This window comes from Perissodus microlepis, chromosome 18, assembly GCF_051167445.1.
Source record: "Perissodus microlepis isolate ML-2025 ecotype Zambia chromosome 18, ASM5116744v1, whole genome shotgun sequence".
In the NCBI taxonomy this organism is placed as follows: domain Eukaryota; kingdom Metazoa; phylum Chordata; class Actinopteri; order Cichliformes; family Cichlidae; genus Perissodus; species Perissodus microlepis.
The window spans coordinates 31,717,381-31,740,563 of NC_140478.1; the positions used below are offsets into that span (position 1 = coordinate 31,717,381).

At 42.7% G+C, this 23,183-nt stretch overlaps 1 protein-coding gene and 1 long non-coding RNA gene across 2 annotated transcripts; one reads left to right on the top strand and one right to left on the bottom strand.

The window, feature by feature from the left end:
- Positions 1-646: 646 nt before the first annotated feature.
- Positions 647-16,450, bottom strand: vcpip1 (valosin containing protein (p97)/p47 complex interacting protein 1). Its single transcript, XM_084912160.1, has 3 exons — positions 13,480-16,450; positions 8,802-8,888; positions 647-7,274 (listed from the first exon to the last, which is right to left on the bottom strand). Exons 1-3 carry the CDS (start codon positions 16,127-16,129, stop codon positions 6,484-6,486), a joined length of 3,528 nt encoding a protein of 1,175 aa, XP_084768286.1. The 5' UTR covers positions 16,130-16,450; the 3' UTR covers positions 647-6,483.
- Positions 16,451-19,576: 3,126 nt separating this feature from the next.
- Positions 19,577-23,138, top strand: LOC146368577 (uncharacterized). The gene is made up of 3 exons (XR_014797590.1): positions 19,577-20,462; positions 20,555-22,486; positions 22,579-23,138. It is a non-coding gene; the product is annotated as an uncharacterized LOC146368577 (long non-coding RNA).
- The last annotated feature ends 45 nt before the right edge of the window (positions 23,139-23,183 follow it).

The following is a 23,183-nucleotide window of genomic DNA, read 5'->3' on the forward strand; positions in this document are numbered from 1 at the left end:
CCGAACTAAAAATGTATTTTTCCCCTCTATAATTAAATCAACAGCTTTCACTGCATGTACACTGATGCACTGAGGAGGGCGCCGTCCTTATCCCTCTTTCATTTCCACCATGTACAGTTGCATTATTACATGCACATTATAGGTTACAGATGTTCTATAAAAGCCCTCAAATGTGGAGCTTTTGGAACTAAACAACTTTAATTTATTCAGATCTAGAAAAACTTTCACTCTTCGTGTTCCCTCCTGTTAGTGTCTCCTCAGCATTGGACTGGAGATATTAATGATGTCAGTGTGATTTTTCAACACTTTCCAAATGTATCCAGAGGTGTGATTGGACCGTTTCATTGGCTGAATCTGGCCATGTGTCTGACACCCCAGACAGTGAGCTTTGAGTGACTGAAAGAAATGTTAAAGGTGTTCTCATCAAAATCACAAAAGTTTAATTAAAAAAGACATACGATAAAAGAGATAACATGATCTTTAGCATCTTTGAGGCTCTTGCCAGCTCTACTCTTGCTTTTCTCTACAAACTGTTTCATGTTGACTGGACAACAGAGAAAAATGATTTCTGCACCATAAACAAACACCTTTTTTTAAAACAGACAAACAGAAAAGTGTGTGAGTGACGACAAAATACAGAAACATGTGAAGGAAGTGATTTTATTGTCGGGGTTGGAAATTTATCACACATGCAAACAGCGATGTCGAAGCCGTGTATCATCAATATTTTATTAGCAAACCAGAGAGAAGTTAACAAAAGAAATCATTACTGCAGGAACTGAACATCTGTGTTTCTGTACAGATCCAAATATACTACAATATATACTATTATACAGGTGGATTACAATTCATGTCATTAGTACAGCAGTCACAAAGAAAAACTTCAAGTCTGTTACAGCAGTGTCGTCTGATCTGAGCAAACTCTCCTCCTGATTCGTGCTGCCGACCTGCTTCCTCTCTGACTGATGATGATGATGATTCGGCTAATATGGGCATGCTATGCTAACATTCCCTGTTTTCCTCAAAGTGCTAAAAATTCATCTGAACGGCAAAAACAGAAGGACCGTGATTCTGAAACAGACTTTTTTTTGCTAAACCAGAAAACAAAAAGGCCAAAAAAGTGAAAATACAAAGACTCCAGTTCAAATTAAAAACAGTCGAGATAAAAGAGACGCAGGCTGAAGCAGAACCTAAGTGTAAAACATTTTATGCACAGTTTAAGGCCTGATGATTCATTACAAAAGTAACATGGAGAGGTGGAGCAACATCTGTGTTGGCGGAAACTGCCATCCATGTTTGTGATGAAGCAGAGATCGGTGCCACTCGCAGGTGTCCTGTTTTACATTTCACACGGATTTAACAAACGCGATACAGCGTCAGTGAGATTTAGAGTTCAGAGTCATTTCCTTTGTTAATGCTAAACTAACCAGCTGCTCCAGAACACAATGAAAAACATCTGCACATTTCTACAAAAGCATCGAATCAGAGGACTGTGAGCAGAAATGACCCAGTTTGTTCCTGTAAAAATCAGATGGATGTTTGAGACCTCTGCTTTGATGAATCATGAAAAGAAACTGCTGTTTTTCTCAAGAAGTCCCTGAAAAATCAATATGCAAAATAAAAGTACACAAACACACACACCAAAACACTGTACACACCAGTGTACATTTCCTGTTAGAAAACACAGGAAACTCTAAACTGCTGCTGATGCAACAGTTTAGAGTTCATACTGAACGTGGACGTCTCGTCAAACAGTGAAGACGAACCTGGTGAAAACTGTGACATCAGAGAGGATTTCAGGCAGCAGCGCCTCTGAATAAAAGTCCTAATTTTTAAACAAATCTTCAGCCAATCACGTTTTTACAAATATTTCAGTACTACTAACCAAGAAAAGACTGAACCTCTGATGAAGATCAAAGCTGTACAAAGGTTATGAAAACACCTCGAGTGTGTGGCAGATGTTTGTTCATATCTAAGAGCCCAGAAATGATCTTGAACTTCTTGTTTTGGTGCCGAGCAGCACAAACTTTGCCACAGCTAACCTTGTTAGTTAGCTCTGTTAGCTAGCTGCATGAAGAAACACATACACGTGAAGCCTCCCTTATAGAGCCTGTCCATATGTGACAGTGGCAGCATTTGCATTAACGTGCTCCTCTGGCTATAGTCTGCCTGCCAGATGCTGAAGAGTGAGCTCTAACATCTGGATCTGTTTCACTGTTTCATGCTGAAAGAGGGAAAAGTTTCCTCTGCAGCAGGAAGAGCAGACACTGACTGAACGTAAAAACCAGAAGCCTGGAGGCCAACTTAGAGTTGTAAAACCCTTTCTGCAGTGTGTGGTGAACAGCTCTGAACGAGCTCCTCATGAACTAAAACTAAGATCTGCATGTATAGTTGACAATAGCTGCTAGTAATTCACAACTAAGACGTCCATCTTCAGTGAAACCAAACACTCTGTGTGAACAATGAAAACATTTAAAAATGTCCAAAATCATCTTCATCAGAAACCTGTGACCCTGCTTCTGTGAGCTTATTCAGCAGCTGCATAAAGAGCTGTATGTGATAATGCTTTCATTTAGCGGTTTTCAAACTGTGACGAGCGCTGGGCCTCATTAATGGCGTCACTGCAGGTGGAGCGTGGAGGATGAAAATAGGCTCAATGAGATTATGCTTTAATAGAAATCCAGCTTAATTCTTTTGACACTAACTGATAAAAATTGGCTTCTGAAGTGGACGTGGCCAGAAAACAAGGAACAGGTCAGCGATGATGATACTTTTGGACATCTAGTGATGGGCTGAACGTCTCTGAGGATTTGTCTTCAAACACACATTTACTTTCAGGTAATTCTGACAAAAACAGCAGCTTCTTTATGATTCATATAGAACGAGCAGACATGTGGACAACAGTGTGAAAGACACATGAAAAATGAGAAGAGTCACATGCTGCGACTCTAACCTGCCTGATGTTCCAGACGTAGAAAACACAATCCACAAAAGCTGATTTGACACATCTAAAAATGCTTTTTCTTCCTGCAGCGTTACAGGAATAAAGGAGCGGTTAAAGCCTCGGGGAAATAAAAATAATAAACTCTTGTTCTCTAATCTGGTGTCGCCACACTGAGAGAAGATTTAATTAAATCTCTCAGTTCCTGTTTGTGGTTTGGTTTTTACAGACAAGAGATGCTCTGATTTACTGCATGAACATAAAAACTAGCTGATGATCGATTGATGGTCACTTTGTGTCCCATCGATCCTCAATTTGTACAAGTGAATTCTTTCTCATTCAGAGAGTGAAAAACTGTAATATATGATTCCCAAAAGCTGTTATGTTTTAAAAACAATATTTTACTTTTTAAATGATTTCCACAATCAGTGCGTCTCTATGAGACGCCTTCACTGACAGCAGGGCCACCTGGTGGTGAGTCTGGGAGGTTCAGCTGAAATGTGTAGGTGGTGTTTAGACCTGGAAGTTCAGTTAAGATGTTTGCATAGGACAGAAGCACAGAGGCCCAGCGAGGACTTCCTCCAACCAAAACTTAGATCAATCACAAGAATTTAAACTCCAGTGAAAACTTGAACCTGGTTTTTCTTTGGCTGTGTTCTGCTTTTGAAAAGAGAAAAAATGAAGCGAGAACCAAACCTTAAATGTTAGGAAGGAGCAGAAGGTTCATCTTCAGAGCAAAGAAGAAGAAAGCCTCCTGAGGCCACACCAAAGCACCACTGAGACATGAATCCCACCTGAATGGAGCTTTAGGCTTTTTACTTTGATATTTGGGCCTTTTATGAAGTAACCTGATCTTCATAAAAAACCATGTTTAACTTTTGGGATGTGAAGATCAACTTGTTCACAAAGTATTTTCAGAATATCTCCACAAGGAGGAGCCGTTCGCTTTAACCTGCACAAACCTTCGCAGCTCATTAAGCTCATTTTGGATTTTCTATAAATTCTACAAGCTAAACGCTTTTTGATTTCGCTGACATCGACTCCCATAATACTTTAACTGTGCTCCTGTGGCTAAGACTCATGGGAAAGGTAGTTGTTGAGCATAAGATAACAGTCCAGTGCAGAGTTATTTTACAGTGTTTTCAGGTAAACCGAGAAGCTTCGACCTCCAGGAAGTTCATAACTGCTGCACATTCAACACGGCGCCACCTGCAGGCAATAAATACAATTTCTCTTCGTTGCACTGCACTCAAGTTCATATTCATGCTCACATCTCAAGGCATTTCATCTTTAGCTTCTAAAGCACCAGATATTTGCTTCATGTTTATGTCCCTCTAAACCTCACACAAAAGTCTTTTCAGGTACTGATTTTAAGAGTTTTAATAACAAACACAAAACAGTCCAGAGCAGAGTGGATTGTAACATTTATGTTCAAACACGTCGTGTCGAGGAGGTCTTGGGAATTTTATAGTAAAAAAATCATAAGTGACTCTTGTTGACTAAATGTGCATCTCTAACACATCTTTGGCATTTTATTGCTACATTTACACAGATTCTCATGAATCTGCAGTGTTTGGAGATCAGATGAAACTTAAATTTAGGTGTTAAAAATTTAAAATATTTAACCTGGGATACATAAGGTGAATAAAAATACAGCTGGAACAAATATGTGAGAAATAAATTAGTTCTTGTTTTTAACACGTAACACTTTTTGTCAAACCCACATTTACACACGAGGTGTCCACTGGCAGTGAAGTGGGATACACAGGAGCCCAAACTAAGATCTTTTAAGAAGCCCGACCAACCAGAAACATCCATTAATGAAGCTAATGGCCACTCGAGCTTAGCCTTTGCAGACCCGCAAGTAAAAATATTAAAAATTTGATGAACTGTAAACAATGTTAATCGTATTTAACTTATTCATTTGGACACTGATAAGGCTTAAAGTTTGCATTAACGGGGGCGTGGCCCTGACAGGTGGGTGGTGACACAGGCAGGTGTAGCTGTTAGGCTTCAGCTAATCAGTCACTGAACTGGACCTCTCGACTGTGTTTGTGCTGTTGGAGCATTCTGGAGAATTTTTTAATGACGTTTAAAATTGTGACGAGCGACCCAAACCATCAGCTAAGCGACCGTTCCAGTATTTTATTCGTCTGTTGATTAGCATTAATTACCAGACATCTGTGCCTGTGTGCAGCTTATGGATGCAGCTTTCTGCTCAAACCATCTACTGTTAGGTGGTAACTGAGCAATAAAACTTCTCATTTAAATATGGTTACAGTCATCTGATGCTCAAAAAGCCATAAAAAGAGCACAAATACAACAAGGCCGTCTTTTCCATACAATCAACCTAAAAAGCAAATCAAATGTCAAGTAAACAACAAACAAAACAGAAGAAAAAATTAAAAGTGCAAAACACAACGGTCCGAATGGGACGCGGACCACCAAACAACTTGTACTAACAAACCAGCTTATGTGGACTTTGTAGGTCTCGCACAGCACATGTTCAATACTGCTACAGGCACAGATATCAACAGACGCCTTATTACTGATGTTGAGGCGCAGGTGGCATCACACAAAACTGCAATATGTCACACGTGGAGATGAGAGCGTGCTGTTAAATTTTAGATACAACAAATAGAAACTGCAGTTAGTTCTCTGCTTGGAGGTTGTGAGGGGCTTCATTCTGATTTTTCTAGAATAGAAACCATTAAACTGGTGATGGTTAGAGGGGCAAAAAGGTAAAGTAAAAATATAAAGTCATCAAGGAGGATTCAGACAATCAAGCAAACACAGATCAGAGTTCTCCCTGCAGAGCTCAGACAAACGGAGGGTGGAAAGCAGATTCTGAAGGCGTTGATGCGTACGGAGGCCGGTGCACTTTTCAGAGCGTGCACTTTGACGGAAGCATGTTTGCAGGACGCGACGCTGGCGGCGGCCAGCAACTCTCCTTCCTGGTGGCAGATTAAGACTTCTTCTATCTACAGGAATGCGTCTCACCGGATTTTCCTCCTCGGAGATCCGTAAGTGTTCACAGCGAGAGGATTAGACGTCTGCAGGTGGGAACCGCAGGCCTAACGACAGAATCCCGTCACTTTATGGACGACTCTGCGATATACTGTGAGACAGTTGTTCACGATACATCAGCAACTTATGAGAAAAACTTATTTTGAATCAATGTGGGGATCACATTGTTGTATTTATTCATTAATTACTGTGTTAAATTTTCATAGAGCGGTGCTGACAGACGAGCTACAGTGGATACAGTGTAAACACACATGGCAACGGCTTCTGCAACACATCTGTGAAATGGGTGAATCGATGACATATCGCAGACACCGCGTCACAATATATCGCTTCATCGACGGCTGTCCCACCTGGAGTTCGCAGCGGCGAGGACAGTCGGCCCGCTCTTAGTCATGCAGTAAAGACAACGCAACACGATGAAGACCAAAGCTTGAGGATCCGACCTGAGGTGTTATGACCCACAGATGCCGGTCAGGCGGGTGCGGGGGTGGGGCGGTGCTGGGGCTCAGGCGTGATCAGGAGTGATCCATGGGTTCGGTGGCGTTACTCTGCCCGGCGTCCTGGCTGTCCATCTCCTCCGGTTCCTCCACCTTCTGCTCAGGTTTGATGGCTGCCGTTGTCGACACTGCAGCTGGCGGTTTGTGGTCGGCCGTGGACACCGACTGGTCCTCACCCGCCTGGCTTCCGGCCGTCGGCTCCTGGGCAGCCCTACCCCCGGAGGCGGTGCTCTGCTGCTCTTTCAGGTGCCGCTCCATGGAGGCCTGGATGGAGGACACCATTTCCTGCAGCTTCCTTCGCTGCTGCTCCATCAGGCTGGGGTCGAGTCCACGGCCGTCCTTCATGGTGACGAAGCCCGGAGCCATGCGGACCAGCTCCCTGGTGGTGTCCTCGGGGATGTCCGACAGGTCCGGGGGTCCTCGGGACACGCTGGCACTCAGGTCCACGCCACTGCTGTGCTGTCGTGTGATAGGGCGGTGTTCTGGTGGTGAGGAGCCTCCGGCGCTGCCCAGAGAGTGGCCTTTTCCCTGAAAGGCTGTGACACTCTGCAGCTGCTCCTTTTTACGAACAACGCCACCGCTGCCCAGCCGCAGCACGCCATGAGAGGGACTACCCTCTCTACTGCCCCTACTGGATGCCTCAGAGCGTAGCTGCACCAGGGCCTCCTTCACCAGTTCCTCTACATCAGGCCCAACAGGGAAGTGACCGGCAGCGTCCACACAGAGCTCCAAACGCTCCTCTGCTGCATTATAAACAAAGGTTTTTCCTGTGAGGTGAGGCAGCGTGCAGTGCTTCCCGTCCATCAGGCCTGAACGAGAGAGAGAGAGAGAGAGAGAGATGATTCACAGTCTAAAATAATCCTTATTAATCTCATCCTGGGCCTTGGTCTGAAACAAGCCTTCAGCTCTGCCAACTCTGATTGGCTGCCCCTCACAAGAAAAGGTTTAAATCAGTAGGCAAGAAACTTTTATTCTCACATTCAGACACAATTTATATATATATAAAAAAAAAAAATCTGAACAGCAATTTATGGGAGACTTCTCAAATACTACAGATGGCCAGTGTCCTCCGCCTTCCCCCAAAGAGCCAATCAAGTTGAAACAGGAAACATATTCGTGTTATTGCATTGATGCCTGTGTATAAGCTCACAAACATTTCAGCAGCTGTAATGTTGTGAAACTGTGTGCAGTGCAGTGGGAGTAGAGCATGTGAGGGTTGTCAAACATTGGAAGTATTGTTTTAGATTTAACTTGTAATTTTGTTTTGCTTTAAGCTCTCTTATTATCACACTAAGCTCATGCTTTTAGTTACGTGCTCTGAAACACCTGCAAAGATTCAAATGACCATATTAGCGATATCCCCTCTTAGCGCCGTCACACAGATCCAAGAGTAGAAAAACAGTGTTTGGAGAACTCGGAGTGTTTGGCTCACAGTGAGTTCGCGGCTGACTTGACCATCCACCATTGTAACAATATATCTATGACAGGTAAACAAATAAAAGAACAATAGGTCACCTTTAATAACACAGCTGGGATGTACCAAATATATTGACAAAGGTTCAAGGGTTTGCTTTCATTTATGCTCCGGTTAGCTTCAGAGCATCAGATAGAAACACAGCAACAGTCTGACAATCTGATAACAGGAAATAAGAAGTCGCCATAAAGGATCCTGTGTTATTAGTTTTTGGTTTGCAATAACTTATAATAAAGAATATGATAGATAAAAACAAACTGATCCTTTAATCACACCAATCTGCTTTCAGACATGTCTGAAGAGTCACGTGCATGTGACAAGAATCGATATATTTCAATCAAACTTCATCTGACTGTAAAATCTGACATATATTCCTCTGTGCTGCAGAGGACCAGAGCTCAGCACGCATCAGTGAGCCACTCCACGTTCCTTTATTTACCAAAAATCTGGGCACTATCATCTAATCGAAATCCTCTCCACATGTTTACAACAGACCCCGTTTTCTTCTCTGGGAAGGAGTTCCTGTAAGGTGCGTGCTGGGAAGCCGGAATATGGCACAAAATGTGGACCACTGGGAGAGCGCATTGATCATCAGGTCTGGGAAGAAACATTTCATTTCCTGTAGCCTCGTGAATTTTATTCACTGAACTTTTCTGCTCTCAGGTGTCACCTGATCAGTCGCATGTGTTTCTGCTACATTTCTGCACATGTTTAAAATCTGTCTAATAATTAGTTAGCAAAGAAGCCTTTTAAAAAAGTAGCTCACGTATGATAAGCTCCGGTTCACAGTGATGCAGACACACAAACGCACATGTATAAATGCAAACAGCAGCACCTGCTCTGTAACACAGAGCCTGCTTACCCATGTCTTTCTTAACGATGTTGTAGAAGACGCCGCCCTGCTGGAATAAGTGTGGCAGCTTCTTTGCGTACGACCAAACATCCTCACCTGAAACAAAGACAAACATTTTAAAAGGATCCAACGAACGAGACGAGGTCCTAAACACAACACAAGGTTAAAATGTGTCTGTGTGAGCAGGACGCTACACAGGACAGCACAATGTAGGACCACAGAAGTCCTCGGTGTCAGAGTGCAGAGGCCACAGCTTTGGCAGGAACGTGAGCGGTCAGAGCAGCACAAAAATAAACAGAGACCGAAACCACAAATTTGAATGTAAGACACAAGAGTGGAAATACAGTTGATACTCTGACCTCTCCATTGTTTGGCTTACAGTGAAGCCGCTGATATGTAAAAAATATATTTAAAACTGAAAGCAGTGGTGGACAAACCTACCAAATGTTTCTTGATAAAGGTGTGACATCACATTTATTTCTACATGATGAATATGAAGCTACAAGCAGCAGCTATCGTCAGTCATTTATAGATACGAAACCTCTGTGGTTCCAGTATGTTTGCTTTCACACTCAGTGAAGCTCACACCAGATAAAACTTTACAACATCTACAGCTTTGATGCTGATGGTAAAGCCGGGCTAGCGATTCCCCCTCGTTTTAACCTCGCACTGCTACTCATGCTGCTGCTACTCTGTAGGAACATTCACATTTTTATATTCTACATTTTATCTACATTTACTGTCTCTTGTTTTAGAGGTCCTCTAATAAATGCCATTGTCCTTTAGCTGCTTCATATTTAGTCTCAACAACCTCGACAGAAAATATCAATCCACTTGTACTCTCCTGTTGTGATTAAAATGATCCATCTCATCTGAGATATAAACTAGGGCTGCCACAAACGATTATTTTGATAGTCGACTAGTCACCGATTATTTTTGCGATTAGTCGTAAAACGTACAGTTTATTGCACCAGCAGCATCTGCTCTTATATAATCATCACTAGCTTACAGCTTGAAGTGTTTAAGGTATGTGCTAACTAAAAATAAAGACAAGATGGTAGTTTATTAAATTTTAATTAAATGTGCAGATTATTTCGGTGAAGTTTAATAAACTCAGCCGATTTACTCAGGAACTAATAAAATACTGAAAAAAGCCAAACAATAACATTTTTAAGTTATCTAAGTGACTTATACATCATGTTTAACCTGAGTAGCGAAAGACGGCGGTGGGTTTGAAAACGATCTGCCGGGAGTCCGGTGTTCTCACGGCTCTAGTGAGCCTTGCCCCCGGCTAACTATCGAGCTAGTGGGTAACAGACGTCTCTGACAACGTCGGAGCGCTTTTGAAAATATGTGGTGTCTTGATAAACTGAGCAGATATTTGAAGTTTAAATAGCTACATTCTCACCTGAAAACACGTTAAACGTTTATTTTGTGACCCAGAAAGAATAATAAGAATAATATTAAAACTAACTAGCTGCCGCCATTATTGGAAACTGAGCTGGGCCGCGCTATGAATTCTGGGACACAGCTTCTTCTTCTTCGGGGTTTAACAGCAGCTGGCATCCTTGTACATGCAGTGCTGCCATCTTCTGTTTCAGTCCGTTATTACACTCTTAAATCCTACTACTTATTCCTGCGTCTTTTGGGATCTTACAAAGCTTCAAACGACAAGTCAACTATTAAATTAGTCGTCGACGATTTTGATAGTCGACGTAATCGTGACTAGTCGACTAATCGTGGCAGCCCTAATATAAACCCTTTTTTATTGCAATAACAGCCATCTAAGCCAATAAATAAATGTCCAGTCTGTCACTGATCATTGTCTCCATTAATTCCCAAATCTAAAATTTAAAGTGGAATGTGTCGATGTGGGTTTTTCTGCTGAGAAAACCTAAAATGGTTCATTAATGACTCAGTTTCAGGCAAAGCTATTATAGTGAACCACGAATAAATTGGTTACAGTAAAAATAAAAACTAGACTTTGCAATAAAGCTACTGTAAACAATATTTTTTCACTTTATTTTTCAACACAACCAGCCTGAGGAACATTTGGTGCATCTGTTTAATGAGTCTGGGACTTGAATGTGTATGAAGTGAGTTAACTTTTAAAATTTTGCACCTGACAAAACCTCCAAATATATAAGAACAAAACTAAAACTACCACCAAAACTCATGAAAAGTAAACTGAAACTCATCATTTCCAGACAATGAAAATTGAAAGTGAAATGAGCAAACTCACTTCTGTGGGACTGAACTAAAAAAACAACAACTTAAGCTGAAATGAAATAAAATCTGGTTTAAGGTTAAATTTTATTTGGTCTACAAAACACACCACTGTCAATAAATAAAGGCGATAAAACCATATTCAGGTGTTTATTTAGCTTCAAATATCCTGTCAGTAAAACAGGGACTTCAACACTGCACTCCCTGATGCACTGAGTCCATTTTAAAGTGCATGACGGTGCATTTCCTTTTGTTTGTGTGTTTATATGTAATGCATGTCGCACATATTCAGCTACAGGTCTGCTACACTCAGTGATGAGCACACACATTCAGCTGTGTGAACTCTGAGCTCTGGGTTGGAGACACTGTCTGGTGAGCGGATGCTTTGTTTCACCCTGGCCGGGGCCGGGCGGGGGGATTATTGAACACGAGCTCGGAGCTGACAGGAAGTGCAGCGTCAGGCCTGCGGAGCGCTCGGAGCGCAGTCGAAACCTTCCTGAATATCGACAGACGCTCTGTGTGTGTCACGCGGCCCGATCTGTTTATCCTAACGCAGTTGTGACCTTTGACCTGATTGGCAGGTGAGACGGGGAGGGAGCGAGTTGCCCGAGTCAGCAGATTCTCACACTCACGCACACAAAACAAGTCTCTTGTTTGCTCATGGCAGCTGATCAGAAACCTGGGAGCTCAATCAGCTGCTGAGAGCAAACGGCTGCACCAGCCAATCAGAAACCAGCAGGCATGTGCGCTGCACACCTGGAGCTGTTCTCTTTATTCACACACAGACACACACAAACACACTCCAGCTTACTGTGCAGTCTTAAGCAAGCAGCAGCATCATTGCAAGAAGACAATAAATTAAACACGACGATGATCCATCATCATCACATCACATTCGATAATATGAGTGAACACAGAAAACAAAGACATCCCCATGCTGGAGAAACTGGAACAGGAGACTTTAGATGTTTCCTGTACAAATCGTTATCATTCTGACTGATTATTAATCAATAAAATAAAGTGCTGTATGATATTAACCTGACAGTACTCTCTATAAACACACCGTCAGCCCCAGCACAGTTGTTTTGTATCATCAGGAGCTCAACCTGTGAACAAGCATTGAATATAGAGATGCTAATTATAATGAAGATATAAACAAGAGGTCAAATTAATGAAAGGGCAGACAGCAGAACGAGTTCAATCGTTATCTTTGAATGATTAATGATCAAAAGTTGAACTTTAAAGCAAACTGAAGCACCAGCACATCTGTCATGTTTGAGGAAATGTTATTTTTTCCATACCAGGGTTTTCTCTGCATGTACTAAAAAAACATTTGACACCAATCGAAGCTGGCTTTCAACCAAAGGAAAATCACTGCGACAGAAGATATTAAAACATACGTCGGGTTTAATTTTACTCAAGGTTGAAGACATCTTTGCTAATAAAATGGCCAAAAAGACTTAAAGTCAGTCGACACATTCTTTGCCTCAACTACAGTCATGGATATTTGCATTTTCACCCCCAGAAGCCAGGACATATTTTATTATATTTTATCCTGCTTTTATTAAGTCTAATTGAACCTTTGTGCTTCTTTGTATATTTACCTGTAAATAACTCACTGGTAAGTCACAGATTAACTCTGTACAGTAACAAGCAACAGCAGACCCAAGAGAAAGCCGGACTGAATGACTGATTCAAGTTATTATAACTGAAATACACGTTTCCTTATGCAAGCATAGGAAAAAGAGGACTGTTTTCCTTTAGCTTTGCAGATAGGAATGTTTCTAAAATCAAACTAAGAAGTTAATTATTAAAATAAGAAAGTAGCAGCAGTCACTTGGCTCTGTTAAACCTGACGAGCGGGTTTTAGCTCCTGAAGTGCAGAACAACACAGGAGAAAAATAGTTTTCTCCTGGCAGCCTTCAATCAGACCAACAAGCTTTTATATCTTAGATCAAATGTGACAAAATCAAAGCCTGAGGATCAAATCTGGCCCTTTGCAAAATTTAATCCAGCATGGATTTCATTTAATAAGGCAGACGATTTCAAGACGGGCCCACTATCTGCTGAAAACGGAGACGATCACTGATTTCAAAGAACGTAATTAGTGTCTCGGCTGTGATATTCGAATCCACACATCAGCAAAGAATTCAGGATTCACAGCATCTTGAAAGTGAAAAGAAGCTGCAGCTACAGCACAATAACTTTCCTCTAGTGACATCTCAAAGTGACACAGCTTGTTTTTATGTGCAGCCAGTTTCGCTTCAGAAGGCCGTATGGTACAGGTAAGCTGTGCGATCAAAGATCTTTTGCTCTGCTTTATATCAGGATGGATCTTATTCTCTGAAATATCCTAAACTTACACTTCCTGTCACATTCAGTCTTGTGGCACAGGTTGCTGTGATAATACATTACTTTGCTTCACTCACTAACTTACTTGGTACCCTACATGTAACCTTACCCATCAACGTTGCTAGGAGACAGAGGGAGGACATCTCAAGGTCGATGCTGTCCTGGAGTTCCCGGCTGCTCATTCTTCCGGGCGTCACGGCGTCCTCGCTCTTCACTGAATGCAGGGCGGAGTGCGAGCTGGAGGCTCGGGGAATGGAGGCCGCAGGGCTCTTGTCCTCTGGGCCTTTAAGGATCTCCACAGTCACCCTGTCACCATGCTGCAGCGCCACTGGCTCGTTTTCCTCACCATCTTTTGGTGGGACCAACTCCTTAGGTGGGAAACCGTAGCGGATGCATTGCTGCGCCGGCGGCACGCTGAACTGGTTGCTGATGCTCCTCTGCAGCTCAGAGAAGGTCGTGTGGGCCTGCAGAGTCAGCATGGCCTGTCTGCCGTCGCTCGTAGTCACACGAATCTTTTTCTCCTTACTGGACGAAGACGGGGAGGAGGACTTGGTGGGTGTGGCTGGAGCTGAAGAGGAGGAGGTTTCTGGAGAGCCTCCGGGTGAAGAAGTCCGGCCCTGGCCTTTCTGCTCCTGCTTCAGTTTGTCAGTCCGACGCTTCTGGGTGACGAAGGCCTGCTCGCTGATGCTCTGTTGGATGCTGCGCTCTGCTCGGCTCATCGTTAGCTCCTCCTTGTGCAACGTCTTCGCTTTCTGTCCCGTCAGGATGATCTTTGTGGGCGGCTGGGGGTCCGCCGGCTGCTGAGACTCGGAGGCATCAGTGAGGCGCTGGACATGAGCCCCGTCGATGGACACGGGGTTGTATTCGTCCGGGTTCTTCTTGGCCGTGTGATGGAGGATAGTGTTGACCACTTTCTGCACCAGGATCTCACTGCCAAACTCGCCCGGGAAGTGCTTTGTGACGAGCTTCATGGCCACGTCGTACACGTTGCTGTTCAATGAAGAGTCAGTCTCATACTGGAACCAGTACACTGTCTCTCGCACCACCCGACCCCCCCACTCCAACGTGATGGGGAAGGCCTCGGGGAGGTTGTCATACTCCTTCCCCTCCCAGTAGTGTTTGAAGCCACACCCACACTTCCCTCCCTGGGAGCGGGTGTTGGTTCTGTCCCCATCCAGATAAACCACCGAGCCGTTTCCACGGATATGGCGGACTGACGTGCCGTGACACCAGTTGCAGGTGTTGAGGGAGCTCAGTTTGTAGTCTGGGAGGAGAACATCCCTTTGGGGGTCGTAAGAGCAGACCACATTGTTGAGGGGGAAACTGTAGTTCTTATCCGGCCGCAGCTGGCCGTGTGTGGATTTGGCTAAGTTGTAGAGCTTACCGCCGGGAATCAGCCACTCCGGTGGGATGTGGAGCTCAGAAAGGGCGCCACAGATCAGACAGCGATGCAGCCGATTTTCCATCACTGACTTCTTTGCCGCCTCTGTGACCTCCTCTGGATGGATGCCAATCACGCCAGTCCTCCTGTAGACGTACTGGTGCACGTCAGCCACCAGCGACGGGTGGATGCTGTGCTTCTCCATAAATACCTCCTCCATGGCGTTAACTAGCCTCATCAGATATTTATCCTGCAGGCTGCGATCTCCGCCAATCACGCAGCTCCCATCCGCTTCTAACTTGATGTACTTCTTGATGAGCTCCTGAGGGACGCCCCAGGCCTTTGGCAGCAGACGGGGTGGCAGCTTTGGCAGCACCGTGTTCTTGATTCCCACCAGAGGGATGTAGTGGTTCCTGCTGGAGCTGCTCCAGGCGATACAGATGGGTTTGTTCAGCTTCCCATCTTTCCCCTTGCACTGCTCCTCCGGCACCAGTCCAGGCAGGAAGGTGGCAGAATAGTCCCCGGAGCTCCTCATCCCACTCAGGGAGTCCAGGAGAATTATGGGTCGGTGGAGGACGTTGGCTAAGCCAAATATGTGGATGTTGCGTAGTCCAAGGGGTACGCCTTCTGGTGGGATGAAAAGAGGGTCGCACTCGTTGATGATGTCCTCCCACTCTGCAGCATCTATAAAGTCCTGAAAAAGTGCCTTGTAGCGTTCCAGATTCTGCTTGAAGTTCTGTTTGAGGTTTTCACGGAGGGCATGCCAGAACAGTTCTCTCCCCACCAGAGCTCTGGACACAGCGTGGACCAGGCAGTGCCCGTCTCCGTCCACATGCACCGGGATGAGACACTCTCTGTTGCCGTTGGCTTTCTTCACCTCCTCCAGAGTGTCGTGGAGGTATATAAGGCTCCCTGACCTATCTTTGCCATAGCCTATGGTGGAAACATGGTCCGGCTCAATGAGAAAAGCTCTGTCTCCCAGGATGGAACAGTCAAACATCTCCCCTTGGTTCATCTCCCTCAGAAGCTTGGCTTTGCCGGTTTGTTTGTCCATGCCATACCTGGTGAGCACGGGCGACAACAGCTTGCAGTGGTAGTTAGAAAGCCCCATCACTTTCACCAGCTCGGTCCCCTTCTTCGGGGCCCCGGTGACGCCGAGCAGGGCGTTTCTGAGCAGATTGTGAAGCACGACATCGGGGTCGGTGACTTCCTCAACGTTCTGCAGGTTCTTCTGCTCGTGGCGCTGACCACACTCGGTACACTCGATGCTAACGGAGCCGTAAGCAGGAAAGAAAAGCCTCGCCTGACATTTCGGGTCTGGGCAGGTACCAGACAAAATACGCTTGTCTTTTTTCTTTGAGCTCTGCAGCAGCGACATTTTGGCTGAAAAAAGGCTGACGCTGTGTGTCAGCTTCACAAAACCATGATATTCACACTCCGGCGAGGCTGTCAGGCGAGCTTTGACTCCGCTAACGACAGTTATTTCACAAAATAACACAAGAACAACACGGAAGCGGCTGTTTTTTCCTTTAGCTGTTCGCCGTTGCTAGACGTACATACGTAATGACGTCAGTTACTGGGATTTGTAGTTTTTTTCTCTTTAACTATGTTTAAACAATTACGCACCAGCATCAAAATGACTGCATTTTTATATTTTCCCTGTTCGAACATCAGCTGGAAACGCGAGAAACTCAAACAGTAAAACGCGTATGTCGGGTTAAGTCATGTACATTTACAACTTTAAACCTAGGTTAACTGCGTTTACCAGAATGCAACGCGTCACAGTGACGTGTGTTGTGTAAGGAAGTCAATTCGGCAGAATCATGTCAATTTGGACCGACTGGGTTTGCTTTTCTTCTTCTAACGTATAGTTTTGGTCCCCCAAAATCCAGTGAAATACAGTTTTCACTTACGCTGTTTATAGACTTTTATTGTGCCCTGTGGTTTGCACGATCTGGGGTACAAAACCAACAGAGTTTGGATTAAAGACACTGACAACACGAGTTTACCGGTTAGCTTAGCCGTTAGCCATCTGGGATAATTAGCAGGGTGCCGAGCAGGGCTCGCATTGAATATTTATCATTCCATTTAAATGTCGTTGCTGTAACCAGCGGTAACTGGATGTGGGACGTTTAGAGAAACCAACCGTCGCCGAACTCCATTTAGAAATATGTGGATTTAAGTTTCCTTGTGCGCCGGTCAATACACTGAATTCACAGAGCTATATTAAAAGCTTTGTACACATTTTAAGCTAGTTGTGATCAATGCGTCTTAAATGCGATGCATCAAAATGCACTTTATTTCAGGGCGAACCAACACAGGCTTGATGCTGCCGCCTGGTGCGACTCCCTGGCAGGTGACTCGGGGAACAATGACATAATGGTTTTGGAGCAGTGACCAAGCAAAACAGGACCCTCTGAACACTGAAAGGACAGAAACACAGTTCATCTTCTGAATGCTAACTGTAATGTTTAATAAGACTTAAATAAGATTGTCTCAGTGTCACGTTAAGCACAAATGATTAAAATGATCGTAGATGTTTACAAAATCACCAGTAGAGATGATGCATTACAGTGTAGCCCTACAAGGCAAGGAGCTTTGCATTGTAAATGAGTTGTAAAGTATGTTTAACTCAAGTATTCCAGAGTCTAGCTCAACCCCCTAAATAAAAAACAATGTTGAGCTTTGGAGCTCTGAGATGCCTGTTTTCTAAATAAGGTTGCATGAACTCCTGCACTCCTCTAAATGAATCTATTAAACCAAAGAGTGACTGTGAGATTGGACCCAGGGACATGGTTAGAAGGGACTGGGAACGGCTTTGCAGGTGAACCACAGTTGGACAAATTGCTGTCACTGAAGGGAAGCAAATACTAATATAGCGTACTAATAAAGAAAAATTCTATATGTCCAATTTGAAGGCACATCTCAAGGTGGCTTATGAAAAACCAGACCTGTGATCCCGTTTAAGCCAGTGTGACATATTTTTATTTGTCTTTCCTGTGTGCGTTTTGTTGTGCTTTTCCTTACAACACAAAGCACCTTGAGGTGACTGTTGGTGTCAGTTGGTGCTATATCAATAAAACTGAATTGAATTGTGCTGTATCTATCAATGTGACCTGCCCAGAGGCGTCTAATGTAAATAGCAGTTTACTTAAATTTTTTATATTGAGGTCCAGTAGGTACCGTTCTTGTTAAATAAACAACCAGAACCAGTGCAAACACTCGTCCACCCTTTGTAAAGCAAATAAAACAGAAGCTTTGCAATTTGTTGTAGTACCTGCGATACTATTTGCAGTATTACATTCTACTATATCTGTATTACTACTCTCTCCCACAATCTTGCACAGTCTAATTTTTTCACTCTTCTTTAGCACAGAGTATGATGAAAGATCTCTTACCTGAGTGGGTGCCGTGTACACATTCAGAGAAGTGGGCCAGTGTGAATGCTTTTGTGTGACATCAGGAGAAAATATCCAGCGTGAAACTTGCCTTGAACAGGTTCATCTGTTTTCAGTTTACAGTAGATTGTGGGCCATGTAAGAGCTTGAGTAGCTTCTGCAACAAAAAGTGAGAGAAAGGTCATTTTGACTTATACTAATTTTATAAAGTGTGATTTTGGTGCTAAAGAGAAGGCGTCTCTTTGTGATCATCTGCACACCAAAAACCTCTGAAATACAATTTTCACACCATCTTTTGGCAGTAAATTATTCTTTGCTTTAAAAATGCTGCAGAAACAGTTTTATTTTTGCGAATTCGCAGAGGCACTGCCCCTGGGACTGTATCAGCATGAGCGCCCAATTCTGTGGTGACCCCTTGTGGCAAGAGCTGAGAGTAGCTTCTTTTTTATTGCATGGTTGAATAGGGTTTTGTTTTTCTGCTTTTACTGTCAGACGTAACAGAAACCTGACACCATTTTCTGTGTTGCTGCTGTCCGGCCTGGCTTTGGATCTGGATTTAAGACTGCTAAATGCATTTTTCTGAGAAACAGAATACTGACAAGTGTCAGTATTTATTTATTTATCTCATTCAGTAACAAACAAACAAAAACACACAGATATGTTTGAAATTCTGTGAGATCCTCTACATGCCAAATAACTTTGTCAAATGAGAAGTGTTCATGTTTATGTAAAACATTTGTACATGATAATAAATGTTATATATGAGTAAAGATAAATAAGTTCTCTACGTACAAAGAAACAGAACAAGACCAAATCTTTTTTCTTTGGTTTCAACAGTTCTGACCACAGACGACTGAATCTTTTTAAAATGCTAAAAATCCAGCTTTGGCAAAGAAATGTCACCTTACTAATTACTGTAAACTACTCCCCCCCAAAAAGACCAACACAGAGCACCATTATACGATTATATAATTCACCTTTGTTCTTCATAGGAATGCCCTTTGATTTTGAACTACTTAGTTCTTTTGAATAACCACATGATGGCAGTCTTATCCTTTTCGTTTTTAATCTCAGCACGAGCAGCAAACTCAAATCCACAAAACTTGTCATCATATGTTTGTTTCAAACGAACCACAGAGACCTTATTGAAACTTTTATTTACTGTGGTAAGAAAGAAGGGAAACAAACTGCCAGACAAATGTGGAAATCCAGCATCACCTTCAGAGACGTTACTTAAGTTTAAAGCAAAAAAGGAGACACTGAGGTTTTAAAATCTTTAGTTGTTAATATTTTCACAAGGTAAAGAGTCACGAAGACACTTTGCAAATGTAACATAATTGTGAAATTGACCAAACTATTAATTAAAACATTAAAATATTAACAAAGTTATCAGTAAGCTTTAAATGAGCCCATAATCTGCTGTGTTTATGTTTTGAATTAACAAAACTAAAAGGGGCCAATAAAAATATTGTTTTAGATGATAAAAGCATTTACCAAAGGAAATGAATAAACTTCAGCCCAAACATTCAGACTGCACAACAAGATTTTAAGATTTTTTTGAGTGTTACGAGTTTAACAACACCCCGTCTACTCACCTGTAGTCACACAGAAGCCTCTTCTGTGAAAGCCCATTTGAAATGGTGCTTATAATTAGCAAATACACTAAAGTGTGCTCAAGTGCACAATTACCTCTCTGGCTTTGCAACAACATCACTGATCTCTTTATAACTTTTATTTTATTTTGGAAGCACAGTGTGGATGTCCAAAAGATCGGCTGCTTTGGCTTCAAAATAAAAGTAATAAATCAAATTGTACGTGGACTGTAAGGGCTGTTGGGAACTTTAAGGATATGTTAGAAATCACGTGGCCCTCAAAATATATAACACTGTCCAGTCATTTTTAGGATTTTCATGGGTTTACAGCTTAGCACCTTTAAACGTGTTAACAGAAGAACTTTCAGGTCAAACATTCAACAGAACACTGAAGTGTTTCAAAATACTTCATCCTCTAGCTGGGTTTGAAAAAACAAAAAACAGACAACTGATCAAAATATTGCAGCAAAAATAATAAAACAACATAATAAATGAAATTGTACGAAAGGCTTTTTAAATGTGTCTAATGTGCCAACTGCAGGGGCTGATGGGAGCTTTGAGGACCTGTTAGAAACCACGTGGCCCTCGTCTGATCTCACAGCTCGTCCTTGTTTGGCCTCAGCTGCATCAGAGCGCCACTTCTCCCCAGGTTCACCAGAGGAAACACCACTGCACAAAATGCTTTTCCTCCCAGCTGCTGCTCTGTGCTGTCTGTGTTCAGGTGAGTGTTTCCAGCCAATCAGGAGCCAACAAAGTCAACCTGTAACAAACACTGTCACACTAACCTTCATCTATCTGTCTGTGTCTCTACAGCACTGGTTACCATGGCAGCAGAAATGCTGATTCAGGACCAGAAATCAAAGACCAGGAGAGCTGATGAAACAGTGTCCTTAGCGTGTACAGGCATTAACCAGTGTGACACCAATTTTGTGTACTGGTACATGAGAAAAGATCAGGGAACATTAATAGCGATTCTACGTTTTGATCGTAGTGGTGAAAAAAAGCCCACAGCTTTCAGTCATCCTCTAAAAGACACATTTTCAGCTATGAGGAAAGAAAATAGTGGTGAGCTGGTGATCAGCAGATGTACGTTTGATCATTCAGCCACTTACTACTGTGCCTGTTATAAAGGAGGTGCCCACAGTGAGAAATGATCTGTGCAGCTTGAACAAAAACCATCAGAAGAACAGATGTCAAACAGTGTTTATAGCGGGAAGAGAGCAGTAAACCACAGCCCAGGCTTCACCTCCATCACAGACGGAGTAATAAAGATGAAGAAATAAGAAAGTCGAGGTTTACTCACAGAGCAAGTCAGACTAATATTATCACATAACTTATAATATTAATCATTTTTAATAATAATGGATTGCATTTATATAGCGCTTTTCTAGACACTCGAAGCACTTTACAATTCCACTATTCATTCACACACTGGTGGAGGCAGCTACGGTTGTAGCCACAGCTGCCCTGGGGCAGACTGACAGAAGCGAGGCTGCCATATCGCGCCATCGGCCCCTCTGGCCAACACCAGCAGGCGGTAGGTGAAGTGTCTTGCCCAAGGACACAACGACCAAGAGTCAGAGTCTGAACCGGCAACCTTCTGGTTACAAGACGAGCTTCCTAAACCCCTGAACCACGGTGTAAGACTGCTGCTGCATAAATGTGATATTCTACGCTGGTTACAATTTTTTATATACATACTAAAATCAGCGGGGCATGTCACTCGAAAACCTAAAGCAAATTACAGAAAAAAAAGCAGTTTGAAATCCTGTTTACAGACGAGATGCTGTGATAAGGTTTCATTAATTTTATTTTTACATTTTTGTATTCACATTATTTCATTTTATTGTACTGAAAAACAGAATATTGGCTGCATACTTACATTTATTCACTTAGCTATGTGGCAAATTTAATCACATGGAAGCTCAGCTGTTATTTGGAATCTAACCAAAAACTGATCATGAATGATTGAAGATTGTTGTAAAGTTTGAATGATATGTGTAAGTTTTGTTTGGCTGGAGCAAACATCATATGATGCCATTACAAGTTCGATAAAGTAAAAGTCACTGTTACACTGAGCATTAAAACATTGGGAACCGTGTAAGTACACACGCCAATAGATATATGACAATAAATAAGATGTTTTTAGATTTGTTAACTGGACATGTCGTATATTATACTTTTAAAAGTATCTCCTGCGTTGGCAGGTGAAGGTTTGGAACAAAACGGGTTCAGGGCTGATAATAATTTTGGTATCTTTTCGCAATTTTGCATTTTCCAGTTATCAGCCACGGACTCAGTTTCTGTACATCCACAGAAACGGCAAAATAAGGTCATTTAAGAATAAAAATGAAAATAACTGCTCAAAGGACAAAAAGGAAATACAATAATAAAAACAACAAATCTATAGCTTTAAAAAAAGTGACTCTTTTACTGAGTTTAAAACCATGTTATAACAAAAAGTGTCCATATTAGTGCAGACTGTATGAAGTTCAACTGTAGAAGCAGGCATAGACATAAAGGCGCAATAGTTTCCTTTAAAGGTGTCACATCTGTCCACTGCAGGGGCTGATGGGAGCTTTGAGGACCTGTTAGAAACCACGTGGCCCTCGTCTGATCTCACAGCTCGTCCTTGTTTGGCCTCAGCTGCATCAGAGCGCCACTTCTCCCCAGGTTCACCAGAGGAAACACCACTGCACAAAATGCTTTTCCTCCCAGCTGCTGCTCTGTGCTGTCTGTGTTCAGGTGAGTGTTTCCAGCCAATCAGGAGCCAACAAAGTCAACCTGTAACAAACACTGTCACACTAACCTTCATCTATCTGTCTGTGTCTCTACAGCACTGGTTACCATGGCAGCACAGCTTATTCAGAACGATTTGACATCTACAAAGAAAGCTGGTGAAGCAGCATCCCTAAAGTGCACAGGGTTCGACCAATGTGACAATAATTATATGTACTGGTACATGAAAAAAGATCCAGGAGCATTCACAGTGATTGTGCGTTTTGACCGCATTGAAAAAAAAATTTCAAAGTTCACTCATCATCTAAAAGAGTCATTTTCAGCTATGAGTGACAAGGATGATATTGTACTGTTGATCAACAAATGCAGTCTTGAACATTCAGCCACCTACTACTGTGTCTGTCACAAAGAAGTTCCCCACAGTGAGAAACGATCCCTGCAGCCTGAACAAAAACCAACAGATGAGTCTGTGACAGGAAGAGAGCAGTAAACCACAGAAACATCCTAATCCATTCATACGTGCTGCAAATTTTATCTATGTTATACGTTTATTTCTTCATTGTGTTCTACATTATTGCAAAATACACTCTGTAACAAACGCTTGTTTTTCTAATCAAAGATATTTAAGGTATTATCTTTCGTCATCTTTTGCAATCATTCCCTGATGAGCCTGATATCAGTGCAAAATTACAAATAAAATAAC